Here is an 813-nt window from a genome sequence, read left to right as displayed (position 1 = left end):
TGACCCCATAGAGACCCCACTGACCCCATAGAGACCCCACTGACCCCATAGAGACCCCATTGACCCCATAGAGACCCCACTGACCCCATAGAGACCCCATTGAACCCATAGAGACCCCACTGACCCCACAGAAACCCCATTACCCCCATTGACTCCCATTGACCCCATAGAGACCCCATTACCCCATTGACCCCATAGAGACCCCCTTACCCCCATTGACTCCCATTGACCCCATAGGGACCCCATTGACCCCATAGAGACCCCAGTAACCCCATAGAGACCCCATTACCCCATTGACCCCATAGAGACCTCATTGACCCTATTGACTCCCATTATTTCCATTACTCCATTGCCCCCATGGCCCCCATTACCCCATTGACTCCCATTGACCCCATAGGGACCCCATTACCCCCACTGACCCCATAGAGACCCCATTGCCCCACTGACCCCATTGACTCCCATTGACCCCATAGAGACCCCATTGCCCCCCTGACCCCATAACGTTCTGACCCCACAGCGCCCGTCAGCAGGCCAAGATGGCGGATTACTGCCGCTCCATCTTCGGGGACGCGCTGCTGCTGCAGCCACTGGACAAGTACCCGGTGAGTTATGGGGTCTATGGGGTCAATAGGGTCAGTGGGGGATATGGGGTCAATAGGGTCAATGAGGTCAATGAGGGCTATGGGGTTATTGAGGTCAATGGGGGCAATGGGGTCTCTATGGGGTCAGTGGGGTCTCTGTGGGGTCAATGGGGTCTCTATGGGGTCAATAGGGTCTCTATGGGGTCAGTGGGGTCATTGGGGTCCATAGGGG

General features: G+C 56.7%; 1 protein-coding gene across 1 annotated transcript in view; it reads left to right on the top strand.

Moving 5' to 3' along the window:
- LOC107307599 (1-phosphatidylinositol 4,5-bisphosphate phosphodiesterase beta-3-like) overlaps positions 1-813 on the top strand; it is a gene marked incomplete at its 5' end in the record, with an annotated part of 23955 nt that overhangs the window by 5651 nt on the left and 17491 nt on the right. The window contains 1 exon segment of the mRNA XM_015851123.2: positions 518-602. Within this exon segment, the coding sequence (XP_015706609.1) occupies positions 518-602 (85 nt within the window).

This window comes from Coturnix japonica, unplaced genomic scaffold (assembly GCF_001577835.2).
Source record: "Coturnix japonica isolate 7356 unplaced genomic scaffold, Coturnix japonica 2.1 chrUnrandom695, whole genome shotgun sequence".
In the NCBI taxonomy this organism is placed as follows: Eukaryota; Metazoa; Chordata; class Aves; order Galliformes; family Phasianidae; genus Coturnix; species Coturnix japonica.
This window is presented reverse-complemented; position numbering and strand designations above follow the sequence as displayed.